Here is a 23,337-nt window from a genome sequence, read left to right as displayed (position 1 = left end):
GAAGCTTTTCCAACAGAAAAAGTTTGAGAAGTTCTTCCTTGACGTTGGTAATCGTAGGGGATTGTCTATAGATCCATTTCTGAAATATAAGTTTCTTGGCTACTATTAGTATCATGTGGTAGAGATTCCTGATTTTATTTTTCAACCATTATAATATTCCAAAATTACCCTATTGGGAAAGGACAGTCTCCCTTGTCATGTGCACATGATATGTATTAAAGAGTAACTGTCAGGCTGCAGAAGCTAATTTAAACCTCTATTCTCCTGTGTTAAACAGTTTAGAAGGAAGCCATAAAGGCATTATTGAAGATAAAAATCTCTTTTACCTTTGATGTGTTCTTATCAGAAAAGCTGTTAGACCTAAGAGGACGCAAGCCGCATACTATACTGCAAAGCATTCTGGGGCCCTCCCCTCGGCTGCTAATGAGACGTTTCAGCAGCTTGTAACTCAGTCCAGCGCGTAGCACTGATAAATCTCCGGGGCAGAGTACACTGCAGGAGTCAGCTATTGTTCCTAGCTACATGACTCATTAATATTCACTGCACACTATGTTGTTCAAGTACGAGCTTATCTGTGATCAGGAAGCAGGCAGGACATGACGACACATTTGACAGAAAAACATGGAGCCTGCCATGAGCTGTCAGGAGCATCTATCTCTGCATATACTATATACAAATTCTGTGAAGTACAAACGTGGACAGTGAAATGCATATGTAATGTAAGTACAGCCAATCTTTAGCTACTGATATATGTGTTTATTTTCTCTGAGACCTTATACCTAACAGCTCCTCTTTAAAGTTCAAGCACGCCTGAAACAAAAATATATACTGTATATACAGTAAAACCCCCGCAAGACAGAACTCAGTTCACCAGAAGACTCCAGCAACCAGGGAAAAAAAATCAGAAATCCTGGCCTTGCAGGATGCATAAATCTACTTTTGCACTCCTTCATACAGTGATAAACCTCCTTTACATTACGTTAAATCTGTCCTTTGTCTTAATTTGTTTAGTTTTGTTTATGGTTTAGTTTTAGTTTTATTGTTTTGTTTTTGTTTATGGTAAGTATGCAGTGTGGGGTGTATAGTATTGTTTTCTACAGGCCAGGATTTACCTCACAAGAGCCTATAGGCACAGATCTCCTGGCACTTTAGACTTCAGCCTCCATAAACCTACAAACCTCCACCATAAAGTGTAGAGAAACCGAGAGCCCAATATAGTGTAGTATGTTAAGCATAAATTAAGTAAAGGTTATCGTGAGAAAATTATACTCACAAACATGGGTTACCACACAGGCAACCACTGTATAGGCAGGTGAGGAGATTAGACCTGTCCTAACTCAGGGATAAGAAGTCGCTCTCTGTAGATGCGAAAGGGGATAGATCACCCCTCCACCAGGGGTGGACACGGTATAGCAGTAGGAGAACAGAGGCGCCAGCAGGATAAAAGTGGATAAAAACTTTAAAATTTGCTGGGAGGAAGTGGTGGACTTACCTCCATAAAGCAGACACGAAAGACTGTCTGAATAGTAGTCACATTTATTAATTAGTACCCCAAAACAGTGCAACACGTTTCGCAGGCCCAGCCCGCTTCATCAGGCAATAAAAATGGGGACAAGACAGAATTTCAGCAATAGCAGGTGTAGCGCCTCAGCGTCTGAGGCGCTACACCTGCTATTGCTGAAATTCTGTCTTGTCCCAATTTTTAATGGCTGATGAAGCGGGCTGGGCCTGCGAAACGTGTTGCACTGTTTTGGGGTACTAATTAATAAATGTGACTACTATTCAGACAGTCTTTCATGTCTGCTTTATGGAGGTAAGTCCACCACTTCCTCCCAGAAAATTTTAAAGTTTTTATCCACTTTTATCCTGCTGGCGCCTCTGTTCTCCTACTGCTAAACCTCCACCAAACTGCATCGCAAGTGTCCTGAATGTCCCAGCTGTCACTTCTCAATTACATCCCTTGCCCACTATAGGTAGCTACAGGTGTTCCTTAGCATTAGGTAGCCACAAGAACCCTTAATATTAAGTAGCTAGAGGTGACCCCAAGTATTAGGTACCTATAGGAACTTCAGTATTAAGTAGCTAGAAGTGCCCCTTAGTATTAAGTAGCTAGAGGTGCCCCCAAGTTTTAGGTATCTAAAGGTGCCCCTGACCGAAGGGAGATCTCAGCAGTGAAATGCCAAGAGCTAGGTGAGTAGCCTCTCATTTACACACTCATCAGGGTTCTGCATAGGGAAGAAGACAGGGAGGAGCTTAGGTAGGAAAGTGAGCCGCCTTTCCATCATCAGGCGCCTGTAGGCACGTGCCTACAGTGCCTTATGGTAAATCCGGCCCTGGTTTTCTAGCTAGGCCTATGACTCTCAAGCAGCCAAAAACTACTAGAAACTACACTTATGCCGCATCAGCCAATCCCCGTTATATATATATATATATGAGTACGTTTGAAATCGGCGCCGGTAGACTTGGGCGCAGGATACAGCGGTATATGGCTGATCCTGCTTCTGCACAAGTCCGGGCCGATGTGATTACTATTCCCCCTCCAGGCCGCCATGGATAGTGGGGGAATGAAATAATTCGGCTTCCAGCGATTGCTGGAGGCCGAATTATTGTGTTTTTAAGCAACTTCGGCTCCGTCTTCTGACGGAGCCGACGTTACTCACTGAGCGCTTCAATAGGAGTGATTCCTATTGAAGTCTATGGAGGCGCCGGCTGCGCCCAAATCTAGCAGCGCTGAAAAGCACTGCTCCTATATATATATATATATATATATATATATATATATATATATATATATATATATATCATCAAAAAAATTGTGTGTCCAATTGCTATATCTGATCAATATGGATCCTAAAGTTTTCTCCCCCACTGTGAAGTTCATCCAAGGATTTCCATAAAGTGCGCAATTATCACTCAATACAGGATGCTCCAGATGGAGAATTATATCATCCAGGTGATATATATGTTGCAAATGAATGCTCTGTGCACGTTTACTGATGTGTATAATAAAGAACAGTCTCCCTGGACTTCTCATTCTGGAGCACACGTGGTCTGCTGCTTATCTTCATAGCACGGAATCCTATCCATCTGGAGTCAACTCAGAGTGAGCGAGCTGAGCAACCATCTACAGGATCCGGTGAGACTGTTCTTTGTATACTTAGCAGTTATTTGTAGCGTACATTCCACTTGGATTGGATGGAAGGCCGGATTTATACATTTTGTACCCCTAGGCCAAGTATGCCCCGCCCTTTTCCATGTGTATCATCCATATACTGTAGTCCCTCTTTATCATGAACAGCTCCCTTGGGCATCAGCTTCCATTTTTCTTGTGTTGCTCCCTATTTTCAGCCTCCTCTTTCATATGTAGCAGATCCTATTTTATGTCCAGGTGCCCCTTTTGGCTGCAGCCGCCCAAGGCTCCGGGCCTGTTTGGCCTTTCCAGAATCCAGCCCTGCTTGGATGATATAGCAATCGGATGTACGATTTTTTGATAATATACTGCATGTATCTTTTTGTTTTTTTTCAGGCATGCTTCAACTTTATTACACATCATGTGCACATGGCGGGTGAGACTGTCTTTTTAGAATATTTTAATGCTTGAAAAATAAAATCGGATGCTTTATACTGCAATCCTGTTGGAGTTGATAATTTGAACTTAGTTTAGTATTCCTTATGCTTTTAGTAGTTTCAAAAATATACTAGTGGGTTCAATGGCTCCTCTCTCCAATCCTGGTCATACACTGTGGTGAGGACAATAGATTATGAGGTCCTTTGAGGGACATTTACTAATTTTTAACCACTCCATGTATTCTACAAAGTGCTAAAAAAAATGCATCATTGTTACGAACATGCATTAGAATAGCATTATGTCAAGAGGAGATCAGTCTCGAGGTGGACTTTGTGATAACTTGTAGAAGTGAGAGTGTGGTCAGTGTGGTTATTAAGGCCCATGCACACGTCCCAACAATCTGCCCAACTATCTTTCAAACTAGATCGGTTCAAAGATAGCTGGGCGTGTGTACGGCAGGCAAACAAGACGACCAACTGATGATAACAGGTTGTTTGCCAGATCCAAAGGGTGGATCAACCTGCCCAGCTATCATGCAGGTTGGTACGTGTGTACAAGTCTTTTAAACAACTTTGTTGTTTTTGAATGCGGACATGTGTTGTGTTTGTCATCAAGTTTGCGGGCATAGTATTTAAGTAAATTGGTTGTTTAGTTGGTTGGTGTGCGTGTACGTCCTTGTCGTGTAAACAACTTGTGCGGTTGGTCATGTTTTGAGGTTGGTTGTGCATTAAGTTGGACGTGTGTGTTAATAGGAGGCTGGTGCAGTCAGAGCCGGATTAAGGCTAAATGGGGCCCTAAGCAAAGTAACTGATTTGGGCCCCCCCATCATGTCGTAATAGAATCAGAAGATGCAGCTGCACAGCAATATGTCGCACACACCGGGCAGCCGAGCTACTGGTTGCTATGGGCAACAGCACGCTTTCCTCTGTGGGTGCACAATGCAGGGAATAGCAGCGGCAAAATGCAGAGTGAGAGATGAATGGCTGGGACATTTGCACTCAGGGGCTGGGGCACCCCTGTGAAGAGGGCACCAGATATCACAGCAGCAGCACTTTCCCCCTGCATCTCCAGCCTGGCAATAGCAGAAAGCTCTGGACACCGCCAAACCGGAAGCCGTTCCCCAGACAGAATTACATAACCACTCCCACCACCGAACAACAATCCTCCCAAACTAGACAGCCACCATGCAGCCTCCATCCCAGTGAATACGATAGTCCAGCAGAGAAGGCAGCCGCAGCGGGGGAGAATGACAGCACCAGATGACTCATATTCACCTCCAAGCAATAGAGGTCCCATCATCCGGAGCCCATCTGTCTCCTCTAGAGTGCTGCCGCTCTGTTACTACTACTATTACTACTTCCTACTTCATGTCTGATCTGAGAATCAGGAAGTTCAGAGCGAGCGGCTGCACTGTAGAAGAGACAGATAGGTTTCAGATGACGGGATCTCTATTGCTTGGATCATGGATAGGTGAGTGAGCGTTTGCCATCTGCTGCTATCATTCTTGCTGCAGCTGTGGTTCTCTGTGGGAAGGGAGGGTGGAGTGGGCAGCGGCAGAGCGCACAGTAGCAGGAGGGGGACCTAGGAGGAGAGCCTGGCTCTGAAGACAATCAGCAGCGCACGGCATCATTTGACAAGACAAATAACATTTATATCGCGCTTTTCTCCTGGTGGACTCAAAGCGCCAGAGCTGCAGCCACTAGGACGTGCCCTATAGGCAGTAGCAGTGTTAGAGAGACTTGCCTACGGTCTCCTACTGAATATGTGCTGGCTTACTGAACAGGCAGAGCTGAGATTCGAACCCTGGTCTCCTGTGTCAGCGGCAGAGCCCTTAAAGGGACTCCAAGCAATGCCTGTGGATATGCCTTTAAGCATACCCACAACTAATTCATTACATCCTCACACCTACCAGCATGATGTTTGTAATTATATCCCCCTGGGTTTCTTATATTTCATTGCATTGTGCTGAATCGAGCTGCCAACTTTGGAGAAAAGTCGTCCTGTGGCCGTGATTTCGATCGTGAAAATATCAAAAACTAAAAGGCATAGAGCAGCCGTTTATATATCATTGGAAAGAGGAGAAAAAGAACTTTAAAATGATATGCATCTTTCCATAGTTACTGCACTGCTCAGAGTCCCTTTAACCATTATACCATCCAGCCACCACTGACTTTGGAGAAAAGTCGTCCTGTGGCCGCGATTTCGATCGCGAAAATATCGAAAACTAAAAGGCATAGAGCAGCTGTTTATATTTCATTGGAAAGAGGAGAAAGAGAGCTTTAAAATGATATGAATCTTTCCATAGTTACTGCACTGCTCAGAGTCCCTTTAACCATTATACCATCCAGCCACCACTGACTTTGGAGAAAAGTCGTCCTGTGCCCGCGATTTCAATCGCGAAAATATCGAAAACTAAAAGGCATAGAGCAGCTGTTTATATTTCATTGGAAAGAGGAGAAAGAGAGCTTTAAAATGATATGAATCTTTCCATAGTTACTACACTGCTCAGAGTCCCTTTAACCATTATACCATCCAGCCACCACTGACTTTGGAGAAAAGTCGTCCTGTGGCCGCGATTTCAATCGCAAAAATATCGAAAACTAAAAGGCATAGAGCAGCTGTTTATATATCATTGGAAAGAGGAGAAAGAGAGCTTTAAAATTATATGAATCTTTCCATAGCTACTGCACAGCTCAGAGTCCCTTTAACCATTATACCATCCAGCCACCGCTGACTTTGGAGAAAAGTCGTCCTGTGGCCGCGATTTCAATCGCGAAAATATCGAAAACTAAAAGGCATAGAGCAGCCGTTTAGATATCATTGGAAAGAGGAGAAAGAGAGCTTTAAAATGATATGCATCTTTCCATAGTTACTGCACTGCTCAGAGTCCCTTTAACCATTATACCTTCCAACCACCGCTGACAGGATGGCAAGGGCTGGTTTATGTGCTAATGGGGCCCCTTTGACTCTGAATGGGGCCCCAAGCGACTGCTTTTGTTGCCTGGTCGGTAATCCGGCCCTGGGTGCAGTAGCCAAGCTTGGAGATCAGAAGGGCATACCTTGGTGGTCTCTTAATTTAGAAAGGAAGGTGAGACATTGGATTGGGAAGGATTGGGATGTTGTGAGGAGGTGACAGCCGTAGTCAGTACATACTTGTTATCATCAGAGACATGGAATTGTAAATGGCGTCGCTTTTGACCTCCTTCACATGGATTCTCACGGTGGAAGTGACATTTGGCCAAACCCCATCCGACACCTTCACCTCTAGGTTGTAGACACCTTGTCCAGCGTTCTCCAGCATTATCAGTGCTCCGGTGGTTGTTTCCAGTGAGAAGTGCCTAAACAATGAACACAGAACTCATCAAGCAAACTACAAAAAGGACTTATACGACTCTTATGTAGACACATTTTTAAAGACATGCTGATACCTTTCTATTGTTGAATGTTGAGTACCCTGTCTCGTGTGTCTAACCTGAAAACGCTTCCAATAAAATGCATAATCTCAAGCCCAACATTTCATCCTAGTCTAACACCAACCTACGTGACATGAACCCTAACACTAACCTCTTACCTGAGTATTGATAACCCTAACCCAGTGTATTCACGCAGCCAGTAACTCTAGCCCAGCCACCAAGCTCGCTTTATTAAAATACCATAACTCACAACATCTGCAAGTTGTTAGGAAAGCAGCAAAGAGTTATGACTGAGCTATTTTTCCCCTTGCTAATCTTAATTCTTTTACCCTACCCAACATTTTGAACACTAAACCTAAATCTTGCAACCCCTTCTTCTAACCCTAATTCTTTTAACCCTATCCCTAATACTTTCAAGAGCTAGAAATAATTAGGCTTAAAGTGTACCAGAGATGGTACACTGGCCATTATTTTTACTTACCTGGGGCTTCCTCCAGGCCCATGAGCACCCAGGGCTTCCCTCGCTATCCTCTACGACTCCAGGTAATCCGGTCAGTCGCCGCCAGTCGTTGCCTTCTGCACATGCGTGGCTCAGTTGCGTGCACCCCTGCCGCACTCCCATCTTCTGGAGTGCCGAGCTGCACCTGTGTACTAGGCAGCTACTGCCAGATTACCGGGAGCTATAGCGGCAGAACCGGGGGACCCGAGGAGGACGGCGGGGGGAGGCCCCGTTGCTCATAGGGCTGGAGGATGCCACAGGTAAGTATAAATATAAACAATCCCTGCGGAGACTGAATCCTCCACCAGCCTGATATTGTGGTTGCCTAATAGCAACCCAGTTTTGTTTCACACTTTATTTAATTGCCTAAAAATACTACACTATTGGGTGCTCCTGGTGTTTTTTGTCCTTTTCTCGGTTCCTGTGGTTCATCATCTGATTTTAATCAACCGGACACCCCTCATTACTTTTAGAAGTGGTAAGATTGTACAATAAAGATTGTATCACTAATGGGCACCTTTAGCAGAATTAGGCTCTTGAGTATTAAGGATGGCATAATAAGGATTATGAGTATTAGGCATAGCAATAGCAGAGATAGAATTAGGAAAATTAGGAATAGGGCAATTATATTTTGGGTTCAGATAAATAAGGGATAGCCAAATTAGAGATAGGAAGAGCAGGGTTGAGGTTAGAACAATTAAATTGGGAAACTAAGGGTCCATAAAATTAGAGATATAAAAATTATAAGGGTTAGGAGAAAGTTATCAGAATAATTATTTTTATCAGAATTAGGGTCAGCAAAATTAGGGTTAGGAGAACTGGGGTCAGCAGGATAAGGGACAGAAGAATTAGCAAAACTAAGATTAGGAGGACTAGTACTAGCGGAATTAAGGTTAGGAGAATAAGGGCCGTTTCCACTAGCATGAATTTGCAAGCAGATTCGCATAACCAATACAAGTCAATAGTCCTGTTTCCACTAGCAAAAAAATCTGCGCGCAGGACTGTGCAGAAAAAATCTGTACAGCAGAGCCATCAGAGTTCGCACACCGCAAAGCATAGTGTGCAATTCGCATGTAATGTAATTAATACAAAAATCGTATGCGTTTTTGCTATGAGAATTTTCCATGCGAATTCGCGTACGGTTTCGCGTAAAATTAATGTAAAGGCACACAGGCACTGACATGGTTAAATTCGCACACTTACAAAAATACGTGAAAATGCATACGTTTTCGTATGAATTCGCATCTGCATGCAAATTCGTTTACGCATTTTCCGCAACGGAATTGCAGCGCGCTAGTGGAAACGTAGGCTTAGGTCGCATTCACAGTGTAACATTATGGTCACACGTTATAAAGTCTTATAACGCAGCTTACTGCATTGCAATGCTAATCCTATGGGCCGGTCACAGTGCGACGTTCAAGTCACGTTAAAAAATGTTGCGTTGCGGTAACTAACTGCTTGCAGTGCGTTACCTCTTAACTTGACTTTAACGTCACATCAAAACGCAACGTCCCACTGTGAATACAGCCTAAGCGTCCTGAAAGTTAGTATAAGATAATTATGGACAGAAAAAAGTAACGTAAGGACAATATAGGGTTTGAAACAGGACCTCTTCTTGATAAATGGCATCTCCTGATTGGCTGCTAGAGGTACAATTGTAATGAAAATGCTTTTGAACTGCCTAAAATACCAAAGAGGGGACTCTCCTCAGCTGAGAAATCACAACATTTTCCCAAGCACACAAATAACCAAATTTCTCTGACGTTTTTGCTAAATTTCTCCAGATATCAAAATCATGAAATCCTCTGCAAACTTCAGCAGTCAGGGCGGTTGGTGATTGGCCAGTGTGCAGCCAGGGAAAAGGTAGCGCTCTAATCTCAGACAGCCAGAAACCACATCAGGAACGCTCAGAAGAGCCGGTCGTTGGGAACGCAGTCAGTCTGATCCGCTTTTCAATATCTCTGCTACAAATGTGGAGCCTCCGTAAAAGTCTCAGCCTAATTAATCTTTAGTAACTTCCTTCCTAGACGCTCACTGAGATCTACGGCATTGTTTCAAACCTCGACACGTCCCCAAAAGCCAATCAGAGTGAGGGCAGAGCGTAATGAAACAGTCTCATCGCCTGACTTGTCGGCTGGCGTGAATTACAGCGAGGAGCTTACGCAGGCATTTCCGAGACGGCGGTGAATGTTTTATTGTCCCAATCATCTTCATCTGGAGCGAAGACCTTGCCAACCTCGACCGGGGAGCGGGCCGCTGTACAGGGGAGACAAGAAATACACGACATGGTCATTTTCAATCATCTCTGGGAACAGACAGCCTGGGATAATTACTGCCATAAATACAAAATGCTGAGATTTATGGAGGCTCTTAAATCAGGACTGCTCAGCTGTCGGCCCGGGAGACAGAGGGGACCCTTCGGAGTGCATCTCTGCCCCCCGGCCTCTCTGGATGTCACCAAGACTTCAGTATGTTATCATCGCTCTAGATGACATTAGGCCTCATTTGTTCTAGGCTATAAATGATCTAAGAACTTAAAGCCCTAGCGTACCCTATCAGATTTCTCCACGCTAGTAAAGGTGAATAGGGGGACGATGCCATTACTCAAACTCTTTACCTACTTGATGCAGATCCCGAGACATTCTATTTGGAATGGTTATTTCACATGACTCAGAATGTAGCGTGGACATTCCTACAGCCAGGGAACTGGTCTCACTTCTCAGTAGATCTCATGACTCCACCCACCTCCGCTCTCTGCAGCTTAGAGATGAACTCTCGGTGGCTAGCATTACACCCCAACAGAATGTCATCATCTCCCAGCCCATTTCCTCCCTGCTCAATGTGTAATAAAGCTTTTAGCTCTTCCTCACCTTCCCCAGTGTGTTGTTAACAAAAACATAGGTGTACCCCTCATCAACTTTCTTGCAATCGGAAATCATTTTTCACTCTTTCTTAAAGAGAACCAGAAATGAAGCACCCTCATGTATTTTACTATATGTATCAATAGGAACATGACAGTAAACACCTACCCTGTTCTTTGTTTCATTCTTCACTGCTCAGTCTGCCTGTTACCAGCTGTGATAAAACCTCTGACTGAGCATTCAGTCAGAGGTTTTATGATTATAGCTGAGTCAGTCTTCTATGAGTCAGTTTTTGGCCATTATAGTTTTAAAATAATACTTGCTACTTTCATTAAAAAACACCTTCTTTAATTGCCAATTTGTCCCAGTTATTACAACATTTAAAATATTTCCCTAGTACAATGTATGGCACGCTGCTCATTAAAATAAGTAGACGAGTATCTTCCCACAGGGCATAGATATACTACCACAAACACGGTTAGTGGTTTTAAGGGGCAGTATGGCAAAAATTATGCTGTTCCATTTCCCCCACATCATTTATTTAATATGGACAGCATAACTTTCACCACAGAGTTTGTGTTAAAAAAAAAAAAAAGCTTTAAACACATCTCTTCCTCCCTACACATCTAAGCTGCCATCATTAGTAATACGAATCCAACAGACTGGCTCTTTGCTTAACAGCTGCTGACACTGTCTGAGCTGCGTCTGAGCTGGCAGCTTAGATGTGTAAGGCGGTAGAGATGTGTTTAAAGCTTTTTTTTTTTAACACAAACTCTATGGTAAAAGTTATGCTGTCCATATTAAATAAATGATGTGGGAATAATAGAACAGCATAATTTTCGCTATAGTGCCCCTTTAATGCACAACCATTCTGTATTATATGCAACCCAAGTCCTAACAAGCCAATTGACTCCAATGACAACACAACACAAAATATAACAATAGTGAACAACCATTATTACTGATATGATAACTGATAACTTACTGATAACTGCAGTATCTCACAAAAGTTTCACATTTTTGCAAAATATTGTATTATACTTTTTTATGGGACAACACTGAAGATATGACACTGATACAATGTACAGTAGTCAGTGTACAGCTTGTTGAGAGATGTCCAGTCAATTAAATTTGGGTGATGAACCTCAGGAACTGGGAAAAGAAAAAAGAACAGAAAACACCAGCAATGCCACTGCCAAATAGTGTAGTATTCTCTTTGGTTTGCTTTAGTATTTAATCGATCCACAGCATTAAGAACTCCAATCAAATCCAAACCAGTTATGGTTGTATCTATGGGGGAAAAACATTATTTCTTAACCGCTTTGTATTTTGAAGTTTTTCTCCTTTAAATGACTTCTGCTGTGAGGGGGATTAAACAGATTTTACTCACATGGGGCATTTTCCAGCCCCTAGCAGCCGTCTCAGTCCCTCGCCGCAGCCCCGGTTCTCCTCACTGTCCTGCTGGCCGCCCGTGATGCCGGTGGGGTCAGCTCTTCTGCGTCTGCGCGGGCACTCGTGTTGGTGCGACCACGCCATCTGGTGCCTGTGCACAACTACTGCTCAGGCGCAGTGCGCACCAGATGGCGTGGACCCGCCGGCGGGGTTGCGATCATTATGGGTTAAGGGCCTATTTCCACTAGCCGCCAATCATGGCCGTTTACCGCGTGCAATTCCGGATGCGGATGAACTCAATAGGCTACATCCAAATCGCATGTTGGCTGCAGTTTTCCGCAGACTACATACGACTCCCTATAGTGTCAGCTATAGCATCAGGGGTGCTTCGTCCGATTCAGAAACCTACGCGGCATATGGTGAAAACAGGCCCTAAAAGTCATAGAGACAGTGGATCAGTATGACAGCCAGGCAATCTGTATTGTTTAAAAGGAAATAAATTTGTCAGCCTCCATATCCCGCTCAGTCCAGCTGTCCTTTTAAAAAAATGAAATAAAATGTAATTATTGGTGAGTAGCTTATACATCATCCCCTATCTCCTATAACATGCGGCTGGGCTTGCCTGATGCACAGCAATCAATTACTAATAAATTAGACTTGCGGTTACCCCTCGGGTGTTCCTGTTTCCACAGTTCTTCCCTGAGACAACATTGGGCATAATTTACGAGTTGTCCCGAGCTGTAGATTATGGAGGATCCTAAGTCACCCTGCAGTCTCCAGCCTGGATTTATTAAAATGATCATTATTATTCATGTATGCAGCAAATGCCAACAGTTCCATCACCAACTGTCCCTCTGGGGGGTTCAAAACTTAGGAAATGGTTTGTGGAGAGAAGCCACTTCGGATGTGTTGCCCTCTGTGCTGTATTTTAAAGAGGAACTGTAGTGAAAATAACGTAAAGAATATAATTGCTTTTTTTTATCATATTAAAGCGGAATATAACCCTGCATTTCAACTTTGCTCTAAAACATTATTTACAGCATATTATATGCAACCAGCATTTTTTTTTACTAGATCAGCATTGGAAGGGTTACAAGCAGAGCTTTAAAGTTCCGTGGAGAGAAATGCAGACGCATCCGCAGTTTAGATAGATACATTTAAGTAAACACAATGTAACAAGTGAGGAATGTGACTCACTCTCTCTCGCTCTCTCTGTGTCCGGGAGCTCCTGCACAGTGTGTGTCACATTCCACACTTGTTACATTGTGTTTACTTAAATCAAACTAAACTTCGGATGCGTCTGCATTTTTCTCCACGGAACTTTAAAGCTCAGTATGTAACCCTTCCAATGCTGGTCTAGTAAAAAAAAAAATGCTGGTTGCATATAATATGCTGTAAATAATGTTTTAGAGCAAAGTTGAAATGCAGGGTTATATTCCGCTTTAATTTATAAATGATTTAGTCAGTGTTTGCCCATTGTAAAAAAAACTTTCCTCACCCTGATTTACATTCTGAAATGTATCGCTGGTGGTGACATCTTTAGTACTGTCAGGTGCATCACTGCAGAATGTTTGTTTCTGGGAATTCCGAAGCCAGTGAAAACAATGACTAGTCTCCCAGAAGGCTCTGGGGGAAGTATTCTGCATATCTAAATAGCCTAGACCAAGCATCACTAGGAAGGTGGAGGACACAAGGAGGACAGAGGCAAACACATGAGGGACACAAGAAGGACACAAGCGGACAGAGGAGGACACAGGGAGGCACAAGGGGGCATAATCCACAAGATGCCTCTTCACCATCCATGCACCAGGTTTAATATATTTTTTCACCCTGGTTTTTTTGTCCTCTAAACCTGGGTAATATGGTGTATATGTTACAGCCAGAACCCGAAGTGTGGCCACTTCGGGTTCTGACCGGTCAATGTGCGAAGTGGCCGCTGCACTACGGCCAATGTTAGAAATTGAATGATTCCTGTTAAGATTAATGTATTTTCTGTCCGTCTCTGGCCAAATGTAGTAAATGTTAGTTAATTTAATGAAATGAAGCCGGCAGCAATGTAACGGGTGAAGCCGCCGGCTTCCGTTCTCTCTCCTCCCACCTGCCTCCTCTCCTCCCCAATACAGGCAGCCACGGGGCGGGCTAGTAAAAAAGGGCGCACAGGAATAGTGGACGAAAAGGGCGCCGCCATAGACTGCAATGCAAAATATCGGCTATTCGGCGCCCGGCAGGAAAATAGGGCGCCCGAGAAATAGCGATTACAGGGATCGTGGTAACAATAGTTTTCGTTTACAAAATAAGGTTTATAACAAATATCGTTTACAAGTTAGTTTTGACTTTGTGTTATACTTATTTTTTCGTTTTTTAATTTCGCTTATATCAGTTTTAACTTATTTTTAGTTTTAAAGTTTTACAAAAGTTACAAAAGTATAACAACTAAATTTTCGTTTACACTTCTTTGATCATTTAAAAATTCGTTTTCATACGTATAATGCTTAAATACCGTTTTCAACCTTATTGTATTAGAAATACATCGCTTTTGGTATTAACTTTGTTTTTACTCTTATAATGCGTTGATTATAGTTACTAAAATATCGCTTTTAATATTACTGTTATTTTAAGATTTCTAATGCTTGTAAGGCTATCTATTGTATTGTATATATTTATATATTCTTTTCTCTATTTATAATATTAATGTACATGTGATTTTAAGGCTTTTTTAAGGCTATTTATTCTATACATACATACAAATATATAAATTATTTTATTGAAGTTATTTGTAGAGAAGATACATTATTTTATTCATGTTATTTGTAGAGAAGTTTTTTAAGGATTAAATATATTATTGTTTATATGTGTTTAGAGTGTTTGTGCGGTGGGGATGGTTAGGTTTAGGCATTACCAGGGCGGTCTAGGGGTTAGGGATAGTTACAGGGAGGGTTAGGTATAGTTACAGTATAATATACGCAACCAGGGAGTGGTTAGGGTTAGGCACCACTAGGGAGTTGCTTAGGTTTAGGCACCACCAGGGGGGTCTTAGGGTTAGGCACCACCAGGGGGGTCTTAGGGTTAGGCACCCCAGGGGGGTGGTTAGGGTTAGGCACCCCCAGGGGGGTGGTTAGGGTTAGGCACCACCAGGGGGGTGGTTAGAGTTAGGCACCGCCAGGGGGGTGGTTAGGGTTAGGCACCACCAGGGGGGTGGTTAGGGTTAGGCACCACCAGGGGGGTCTTAGGGTTAGGCACCACCAGGGGGGTCTTAGGGTTAGGCACCACCAGGGGGGTCTTAGGGTTAGGCACCACCAGGGGGGTCTAGGGGTTAGGGATAGGTACAGGGAGGGCTCTGTGTGTGAGTAAGGTTAAGTATAGTTACAGCATAATATATGTAATATATACAATTTATTAAATTCTGTATATTTAAACAAAGAGGGGGTCTAGGGGATAGGGATAGGGAGAGATCTGTGTGAGCCTACAGTTAGGTATAATTACAGTAAAATATCTGTAAAACCTACCATTGCATTGCTATGCTTAATACAAGTGTAAATATCGTTTTTGTTATAGACGCAATTTGATGTTTTTTTCAGAATTCGTTTGTTGTTATAGACGGTATTTTACCATTTTATTTCCGTTTATTTAACCTAATTAATTAATTAGCAGATCTAGGTTATACCAAGCGCCTCTGTCGTGATGTAATTATTGGCATGGCATTGCCCATATCTAGCTGTAAGGGAAATATAGCCCCAGTCACACAAGCGGATAAACAAAGTGGCGCTGTCACGCTCGCCATAAGACGTTCTGTAAAGATCAGCGATCATGTGTGGAGAGCTGTAACATATTGCAACTAATTAAATCTCTCCCTCTGTCACCCAATCACCGAGTTCCGAGGAAAGAACGATGATCGGTACTCACCTCCTACTGGCTGCCCCACTCTGCCGACGGACGCCGCTTCTGCCGCTCGGCATTCCACGAATATCATCTGAGTGGCCAAATAACTTGAAACTGAAATACTGTTCTGCATAATGATGATAATAATTCACTAACAATTTCTCTCAACGGTGTGAATTCAGCGAGACATAAACCGAGTGTGACAACGTGGGGCCCTCATTATATATTATTCATTCCCATCAACGTGCGCACTTACTCACGGCTAAAACTGCCACCAGCCATCCGCGCGCGCAGGAGAACGCTGAAGATTTATAGTGATTAATACATATTAGCTCGTTTATTCTACATCTCATTAGCCTACTTAAGCGTTCACACAGAGAATTGAGCTTCGCGGAAAAAAAATACAGGCTTAATTTCAGTCAAAAGGAAAGGAGTTCTCCGAAGTTCCCTTGCACCCAAAGCAACTGCCCATATGAAGCAGCAGAAGACGGTCACATGACCTCTCCTCAGTATCCATTTGGAAATTTTTTTTTTGCCCTTAAAGTGGTCTGATTCCTCACAGCTTGAAAGCTACTATCCCAGAAAATAATTTTAGCAGAAGATCACTGAAATGGTTAAACAAAGCACTTTCTCCTGCTATTCAGCTTCAAATCCGCATCCAAACTGGAGAGAACAGTGTCTTTTTTTCTTGTTAAACACAAATGTATCAACACTGGAATGTAAACAAGCACTCTCTGAGAAACTGTCTCTGCTTCAGGCACAAACAGTGTTCAGATAGCTCATTAAAAGATTTTAATATATAATAAAAAACAGTTATAAAAGAAAAAGAATACAATGCAATGGCAGGTTTCAGGGCAGGTTTCAGGGCAAGATAAACTACACTTTAGAAACTTGTAATTTGTAAACAGACAATATTACGTGTACGCAAAATCAGATATGAGAACTGTATCAGTAATAAAAAGTAGGAAAACACATTTTTATTGAATGTTATGTCGGAGTTTCAGACCACTTTAAAGCAATCCTGAACTGAAAATTAAAAGTCAAAATAAACAAACACACGTCATACTTACCTCCTGTGTAGTCTACTCCTCATCCTCAATCTTTTTCTCCTCTCCTGCGTGCTGTTTGTCCACCGTGATCAATTGAATTCTCCGTCCTCCATCTTGAAAATGGCCATTACGCCATAACAGTTTCCTGGTCAGCACACTGTTAAAGGGACCCCGAGCAGGTTTTAAAATTACAATTTGAACTTACCTGTGGCTTCCTCCAGCCCACCGAAGGCCGCAAGGTCCCCCAGCGTCCTCCTGGCTCCTCTCCCGGTCCCGCTGGCAGCTCCGTTAATAATTCTGCCAGTACGAGTTCCCGCCACGCAGTTACAGGATCTGCGCAAGCGCGGTTCTTTAACTCTGAACTGTGCATGCGCAGGACTATCACGCCAGCCAGCGTGATGACGCGTAATGTGCGCGGTGGGGACTCCTACTGGCGACTTCAGGTGGAAGTTGCCAATTAACGAAGCTGCCAGCAGAACCAGGAGAGGAGCCAGGAGGACGCTGGGGGACTTTTCAGCAGACGATGGGCTGGAGGAAGCCCCAGGTAAGTTCAAATTGTGATTTTATAACCTGCCAAAAGGGGCATAAAGGGGGCACGCTGGTTGGCTGGTGGGGCCCACTTGGGTGATAAGAATCAATGTCTGTATGGCAAGCTTTAGATATTATCACTGCGGTGATAAAATTAAGGCTAACTAGTTTAATAATGATCGGAACCAAATAAAAACATCACAGATAGACGTTTGAGCAGAGCAGATTGTCCAAATGATGGTGCTATTATGGAAGAAAAGTTACCTACAGATGTACTTAGCTAGTTTGCTAGCATGCTTTAATCCTTACTTGCTAGCAAGCTGCTCCTGGGTGGACAGACAGACTTTTTTTGTAAATATAATTGCTCGGTACACACCATACAATTTTGTTAGATTTTATATTAGATTTACCTGCCAGATACATTTTTTCCAACATGTTGGAAAAAATATATTTAACAGGTAAATGTAACAGAAAATTATATGGTGTGTACATAGCATGGCATCATTTCATCAAAGGCTGCTAGGTACACACCACACAATTTTCTGTTAGATTTACCTGCATGCAACATGTTGGATAAAATCTATCTAGTAGGTAAATCTACCAGAAAATCTAACAGAAAATTGTATGGTGGGCACTTGGCATAACTGTCATCCAGACACCAGAATTATAATGGATCTTGCAGGGATTGCGGAGTATTTATGGCAAATAGATAAGACCATTGGTTTACTTAATAGCTACATAGACTCAGGCTGACATGGAGAGTTTTTTTACAGACCCTATCCTGTTCACTGTACTCTGCTGGAGTGTGGAAACAGTTATCTATATGTTACTGAACAGGGGAGGGGGGCAATCAGTAGGGGGCACAGTGATTCCCAGGGAGGCCAGTGCCCCAGTATAGCGCCCCCTATGCGTATGTGTGCTATAGGGATGTGTCACTACTGCTGCTGGGCCTAACCCTGAGCCTCATTACCTTTCACCTTCACCCTTCCCAACCTTAAACCTCTAAACAATGGCGCACACTAACTTGTCCTGCGCTGCACAGCTAATGCGGCATTACTGCCTTTTGGGCAGTTTCTCAGACAAACACCTTGCCGACGCGCTGACCTTTATTTCAGAAGTGAAACGTGTTGTCACGCGGTCGGCCTGGCGTTCCGTATAATCAGCTCGGTTCTCGCCACAAAGCCGAATAGCATTACGATGCTTTCCTGCTATTAGGGCAGATCGCGGCATTGAACGCGGCTGACATTCCAAGGGAGCAAAAACCATCAAGATTAATGGTTTCAGTAAATTAGAGGAATGAGCGAAAGGGTGACCGCTACATTTGAATGCCAATAAATGCAAAATAATGCATTTGGGACACAAAAATCCAGGCGGAAGGGAGGATTAATGGCTTTTTACTGACAACTAGAGCAACAATGAGGGAGCGATGGAAACAGGGAGACATATTATTTTATGTGATTTAAAGGCGAGAGAGAGAGAGAGAAAGAGGGAAAAAAAATAACATCATTTGAATTGCGGGGTGGGAGGTTGGCGTATGGAATAGGAAATTAATTCGGTCAGGTTATCATCTCGCAGCAACGGAACACTCAGGAACATTTTATTTCCTGATCTTATTATGTTCTTAAAGGAACTCCGCAGTAGGAGGAAAAAAAATAAAGCTTCTATGTTTATTCCAACTTTTTATCTGAATCACTGGCCCAGATTGAATCACTGACCCAGAATAAGATCTGCTGTTCAGACTTCAGAAGCGCCACAATAAATATCAGGGTTGTTGTTGTTATTTTGGCACCCACCTGCGCTGTGCCAAAATTGAGCAACATAATAAAATCACCATACTTCGGGTGCAAGCAAAAGTCGGACCTCGAATTTTGTGCAAAAAGGAAGAAATTAGGTAATCATTAGGGGAGTATTTTTGTTTTATTTCCTGAGATTACTTTGAGCAGGCAGGGCCATATTTCGGGAAAGGCAACAAAGGCCCATGCCTTGGGCGGCTGCAGCCCGAGGGGGCACCTGGACATGAAATAGGGGTTGCTACATATGAAAGAGAAGGCTGCAAATGGGGAGCAACACATGAAAAGGGAAGCTGATGTCCAAAGTAGCTGTACATGAATGACAGGGGCTAAATGTTACACATGGAAGAGGGGGCCACACCCAGGGCCGGCTCTAGACTTTTTGCTGCCTGAGGCAAACTTGTGAGGATGCGCCCCCGGATTTGGAATGATCGCACAGCACCCGACAATTTGCTCTACTTTATTTAATGTACTCACATGACATGCTGCAGCTCAACGCAATAACACTCTGGCTGGCTGTGAGTCTGTGACAAACAACCTGTTTACCCTCAGCCACTCCATTCCTCCTCAGTCAGGACAGCAGTGCCACCTCCTCCCTTCTGCTGTGCAAGTCAAATGAAACACTGCTGTTCTCCTGCCTCTTCCCTCCTAACTCACTGTCAGACTCCTCACACAGCAAAACAAGCTGCTTTTCCCCCAATGATGACCTCTTCACCTTGCTCTCCTTTCGCTTCTCCTCATACTCTGACTGCTGTTAGTGAAAACACAGTACAAACATGCTGCCCCTGAAATCTCTGCGCCTGATGCAAATGTTTTACCTTGATTCATGAGAGAACCGGCCCCGGCTACACCTAGAATGGGAGGGGCACTGCTACAAATTTAAAGGGATCCCCAAAATAATTGGCCAAGGGGCGGAAAAAGTATACATCCGGCCTTGAGCACAGGAGAGCCATCTCTCCCTGCGCCCAAATGAAACGTGACCGAAACATATGTATGTGTTTTTGCACCCCCTCACCACTCACACCAGATAGTAGCGAATGTGCCCCCCAATAGTGATCCGCTGACTCTACATCCTGACCACGTTCAGCAAGGTCAGCCCAACACATGTGTGTATCGTTAGTGGGGGAATAAGCAATGGATATTGGAGGCCCTTGGCATCAGTCAGTTCAAATTTAGCGTTGAGAGAGGTTTGATTGGTGATCGATTAACTTTCTGCTGAAATCTGAGCAAGATCAAATGGTGTAAGGTCAGACATTCGGTACTTCCCGCCTAGACTACTGCAACGCCCTGTTCATCGGATCTACAGATAAGGCTCTGCGCCCTTTACAGCTAGTACAGAATGCTGCAGCCAGACTCCTAGCCAATGCCCCCCGCAGCTCACACATCACCCCAGTACTGCAAACTCTTCACTGGTTGCCAGTAAAATGGAGAATCAATTTTAAGATCTGCCTGCTGACATTCAAGGCTCTACACCACATGGGACCCAAATACATAGCGGATCTATTGGAACTTTATGCCCCTCCACGCACCCTCCGCTCTGCCAACAAGATGAAGCTGGTTATTCCCAGGATACACTTAACATTTGGTGCTCGGGCCTTTTCCTACGCAGCCCCTACTCTATGGAACTCACTTACACAATCAGTACGAGAGGCTCCTTCTCTGGACAGCTTTAAAAAAAGGCTAAAAACTCACCTCTTTTCCCGAGCCTTTGAGACTGCATAATGCAGGGTCACAGCGCTTTGAGTCCCCAGGGAGAAAAGCGCTATATAAATATTATTGTTATTGTTACTTCTCAACCAAATTCCCAATAGGGATAAAACAGTCATTTGCCAGATCAGTCCGCCACCATGTAGTGCATGGTCGCTTTAACTCCAGTATGTCTTGAAAGAATTACGCCAAGTGCTGTCCCGGGAGCTAAGTGAGTAAAGGTACCCCTGATCACATTTTGGCAATGCAATTTGGGAACTTTGGACAGAGATATTCCATCAGGATGATGCATTTCTCGGGCTGACCTACCAATGACACCAAACATAGCTTATTCTTTAAGCTGCCCTGAAGTGAATTACTCCAGAGGCATCTAATATTGGAAGTTGGATTAAGGCAATTAACCAAAAGCTTCCGCTAATTAAGATAACGCGCAAAAACAGAGGTTGTCCTTAAAAGTTTGGATTGATATTGGAAACTTGCCTCACTAATGTTCCTACAGACCTAAACCAAGCCTCCGGTAGCAAGGTCTTACGTATGCAGAATTGATGGGTAATTAGGCTACAAGCACAAGCAAGGTAGTTGTCATCACATGCCATTTTTCTTGTGTGAAAATAAGCAGGCACTCCATCCGATGTTGGGTGCTTGATCCTGTGACGAAGGCAATGTCTCACTTCAATCATAAGCAACCAAGTTCTTCAGCACACCAGACATAGTTTTAGATGCAACGCACATTTTATTGTGCACTATTCTACATTTGGTTCTTCTGACAATTATTTGGGGGGCCACGCAGGGTCCCCCCTTTTCAAGGCATGTTGTATAATGCAAACACATAAGTAACACTTTATATACCAACCAAATAAGTTCCCAAATTCCACCCCAAATCAAACAGTTAGTGACATCATCATTAACAAATTCCCTCCTAATCAACACGTAAACGATTCATCAATATTAAATATCTTGGCAATCTAGACCAGTGTTCCCCAACCCTGTTCTCAGGCCCACAAACAGTGCATGTTTTGTGGAAATCCACAGAGGTAGCTAATCAGCTCTGCTGAGACACTAATTACCTCACCTGTGCATGTTTGTGGTTTTCTGCAAAACATGCACTGTTGGTGGGCCTTGAGGATAGGGTTGGGGAACTCAGATCTAGACCATATACATCAATAATACAGATGTCAGTGCACACAGTGCTACTGTACCTTATCATACTCCGAGCTGGTCTAATAAGATGTGATCCACAAAGAGGCGACAGCCACATACATTCAAATGTCCAACCGCCGCCATTCCATCCTGGGACCGTTGGCCAGTGACTGACAGCATCATTAGCCGGTCAGAGCACTCGCCCCGGGAAGTTTCCCTGCCACCAGTGGCTCACAAGACGTTGCTAGGCAACAGAGGGCGCTGACAAGCCGCCCTCCGATTCCATTGGATTGGCGCCTGGCTCTGCTCCTCCCTCGTATTGCATCACTGCTATGCCGATAGGAGGCTCCAAGAGTCTAGCAGCACGTGATTGGTGACGTCTAGTAAAGTGTTACTTGTGTGTTTGCATTATACCACATGCCTTGAGAAAGGGGGACCCTACGTTGCCCCTGAAACAATTGTTGGAATCAGATGTGGAATAGTGTACAGTAAAATGTGCGTTGCATCTAAAACTATGGCTGGTGTGCTGAGGAACTTGCTTGCATGCAATTTTTCTTGATGCTCTCAGGTAACAATTGCTCTACAGCTGTTTGTTTACAGGACAACCTGTTCTGCCCAGGGGTCTAAATACAAAGCATGGAGCCCCTGAACAGATATGTGATGCCCCCCCATGGTTCACACCTCTTCCCTTGCCTTCATTGGTGACCCTCACAGCCTGGGGGGGGGGGGCATCTTTCAAGGGTTATAGAACATGTGTGACCATCATGATTTCCACAGTCACACCCATAACAAGTGTTGACACACATCTGATCTGGAGGATAGACTCCTGTATTTGAAGCAGAGAAGGCTTGTAGTTGGGCCTCACACAGCTCTGGGCCCCTCTGCAGTGACAGGGGCTTCTCCTCTACAGTGACACCCCTGGATCTCTACCACGGAAAACAGAGGGAGGGTGAGAACAGAATGCCCCACTATGAGACTACAGAAACTACTAATAGTGGTAGAGTGAGGATTATCCAACTAAACAAATTGCTGAAAATTAAGCAGCCAACGTCGGGAGACACCTTTACTCATGGTAGGCTCTGCCACCTAAATCACAAACTGTCATTTAAAGAGTAACAGTCTACATAGCTTTCTTTTCTACATAGCCTTAAAGGTGGCCATACACTAATAGATGGCCACCAGATCAACCAACAGATAGATCCCTCTCTGATCTAATCTGATCAAAGACGGATCTAATTTTGCCCATACACTGCACACAGGTTTGAATCGATTTCAGCATGAAATAATTAATTAATTAAGATAATTAAAAAAAGTGAGACAGCATGGACCCTGGGGATTCATGCCAGCCGGACAGGTGGAGTTATTGCTGCCGCTGTACTGCGTTGGTTGTCACCGAATCGAACGCTGCTAGCAACGCACACCCGACCCGCCAACGATCGGGCAAAATTTTCCATCGGAACCAATCGATTGAATCGACATTCGGAGGATAGCAATCGGTCGATCAGTTTGCG

The 23,337-nt window shown here is 43.7% G+C and overlaps 1 protein-coding gene across 1 annotated transcript in view; it reads right to left on the bottom strand.

Moving 5' to 3' along the window:
- Positions 1 to 23,337, bottom strand: part of LOC137538785 (neural-cadherin-like) — a 242,347-nt gene that overhangs the window by 62,863 nt on the left and 156,147 nt on the right. The window contains exons 19-20 of the mRNA XM_068261105.1: positions 9,643 to 9,736; positions 6,722 to 6,906 (exon numbers count right to left, since the gene is read on the bottom strand). Of these exons, the coding sequence (XP_068117206.1) occupies positions 6,722 to 6,906; positions 9,643 to 9,736 (279 nt within the window). The remainder of the gene's footprint in view (positions 1 to 6,721; positions 6,907 to 9,642; positions 9,737 to 23,337) is intronic.

This window comes from Hyperolius riggenbachi, chromosome 11, assembly GCF_040937935.1.
Source record: "Hyperolius riggenbachi isolate aHypRig1 chromosome 11, aHypRig1.pri, whole genome shotgun sequence".
Taxonomy (NCBI): Eukaryota; Metazoa; Chordata; class Amphibia; order Anura; family Hyperoliidae; genus Hyperolius; species Hyperolius riggenbachi.
Note: the sequence above shows the minus strand (reverse complement) of the source record. Positions and strands in the feature narration are given on the sequence as shown.